This window comes from Geospiza fortis, unplaced genomic scaffold (assembly GCF_000277835.1).
Source record: "Geospiza fortis unplaced genomic scaffold, GeoFor_1.0 scaffold120, whole genome shotgun sequence".
Lineage (NCBI taxonomy): Eukaryota > Metazoa > Chordata > Aves > Passeriformes > Thraupidae > Geospiza > Geospiza fortis.
Window position 1 is genome coordinate 3,438,527 of NW_005054364.1, and position 1,155 is coordinate 3,439,681.

The 1,155-nt window shown below is 36.6% G+C and overlaps 1 protein-coding gene across 1 annotated transcript in view; it reads right to left on the bottom strand.

Moving 5' to 3' along the window:
- Window positions 1-371: 371 nt before the first annotated feature.
- Window positions 372-1,155, bottom strand: part of DCLK3 (doublecortin like kinase 3) — a 13,041-nt gene continuing 12,257 nt past the window's right edge. The window contains 1 exon segment of the mRNA XM_031059579.1: window positions 372-1,155. This exon segment is cut by the window's right edge and continues 48 nt beyond it. Coding sequence (XP_030915439.1) covers window positions 1,086-1,155 — 70 coding nt within the window. The 3' untranslated portion in view covers window positions 372-1,085.

Sequence of the window (1,155 nt, forward strand, 5' to 3'; positions counted from 1 at the left end):
TTCATCCCATTGCCTATTCTCATGAAAGCAAGGAGAAAAGGTTACAGCGAGGGCAAGAGATGGAAAAACCCAACCAAACAGACAAAACAATTGCTAAACTACACTGAAAAAGTGTGTTGATGAAAGGGAAACTGTGAAGGCAAGGGTTAACTTTAGTCACAATTTCCAAACTTTTTCTTCTCCATCAGCATGGAAAAGTCACAGATGCACACGGATGTCTCCGAGAGGGAAAAAAATTCAATATGGAAAATTGACTGAGTTACCATTCCATAACTATGATTTTGGGAAAAGAAGCAAAGCGCCCTTAGAACTGGTTAACTTCCTACTGCCCAGAGGGGAAGAAAACCTCTTTGAAACTTGTTATTATCTTGTTATTATGAATCTTGAAAAGGTATCAGCCATATCTTCCACCTTTTAAAAACAAATGAAACCTACAGAGTACACCACCTTCTTGTAACAGGAACATTGTACCATCTATTACCCTGAACAACCAATGAAAGATGTCACCAAAGGAGATATCATAAAACATCAGATTTACTCAATAAGGGTTTGTATCCCCTCACAATCTAATAAATACAGTATCTGGCTGTTTATTTAATATATCCTACAGCTAAACATTTTATTTACTTTTTATTCTTCCTTCTCTGTGGCTAGAAGGAATTAGTGAAAAGACTCTTTAAAGAATTAGTGCAAGATGTGTATGCAGACAGCTATTTTGAAAACATTTCAAACACAAAACTCCTTGAGGATATCATACAAAAAGGATGAGAGAAGATTGACCACTAGTGTGAGTCACAGAAGCAAACATTTGTAAAAGATGTAAAAGCCCTAATCAGTACTTAAAGAAAAAGAATAGACACCCTCCAGAATTTACCTAGTTCCTACTGCTTTCAACAGAGAGAAAGCAAGTAACATCAGAGGAGGTGGATGTGAATGTGATCTCTGTCCTTCAGAATCTCAGAATCAAAAAAAAAGGCATGGCAATAGCCACCAACAGCTACACATTAAATTCCCAATTCATTTAGAAAAGAAAACATAAATGATTTGTTATCAATAAAAAGAAGACAAAATGAGCTTGAAAGATTTCATGTGTCCTCATCAACAACTTCCTTTCGGCGCTGGGCCCGGAAATGGCGCTCGATGTTTATTGTCACT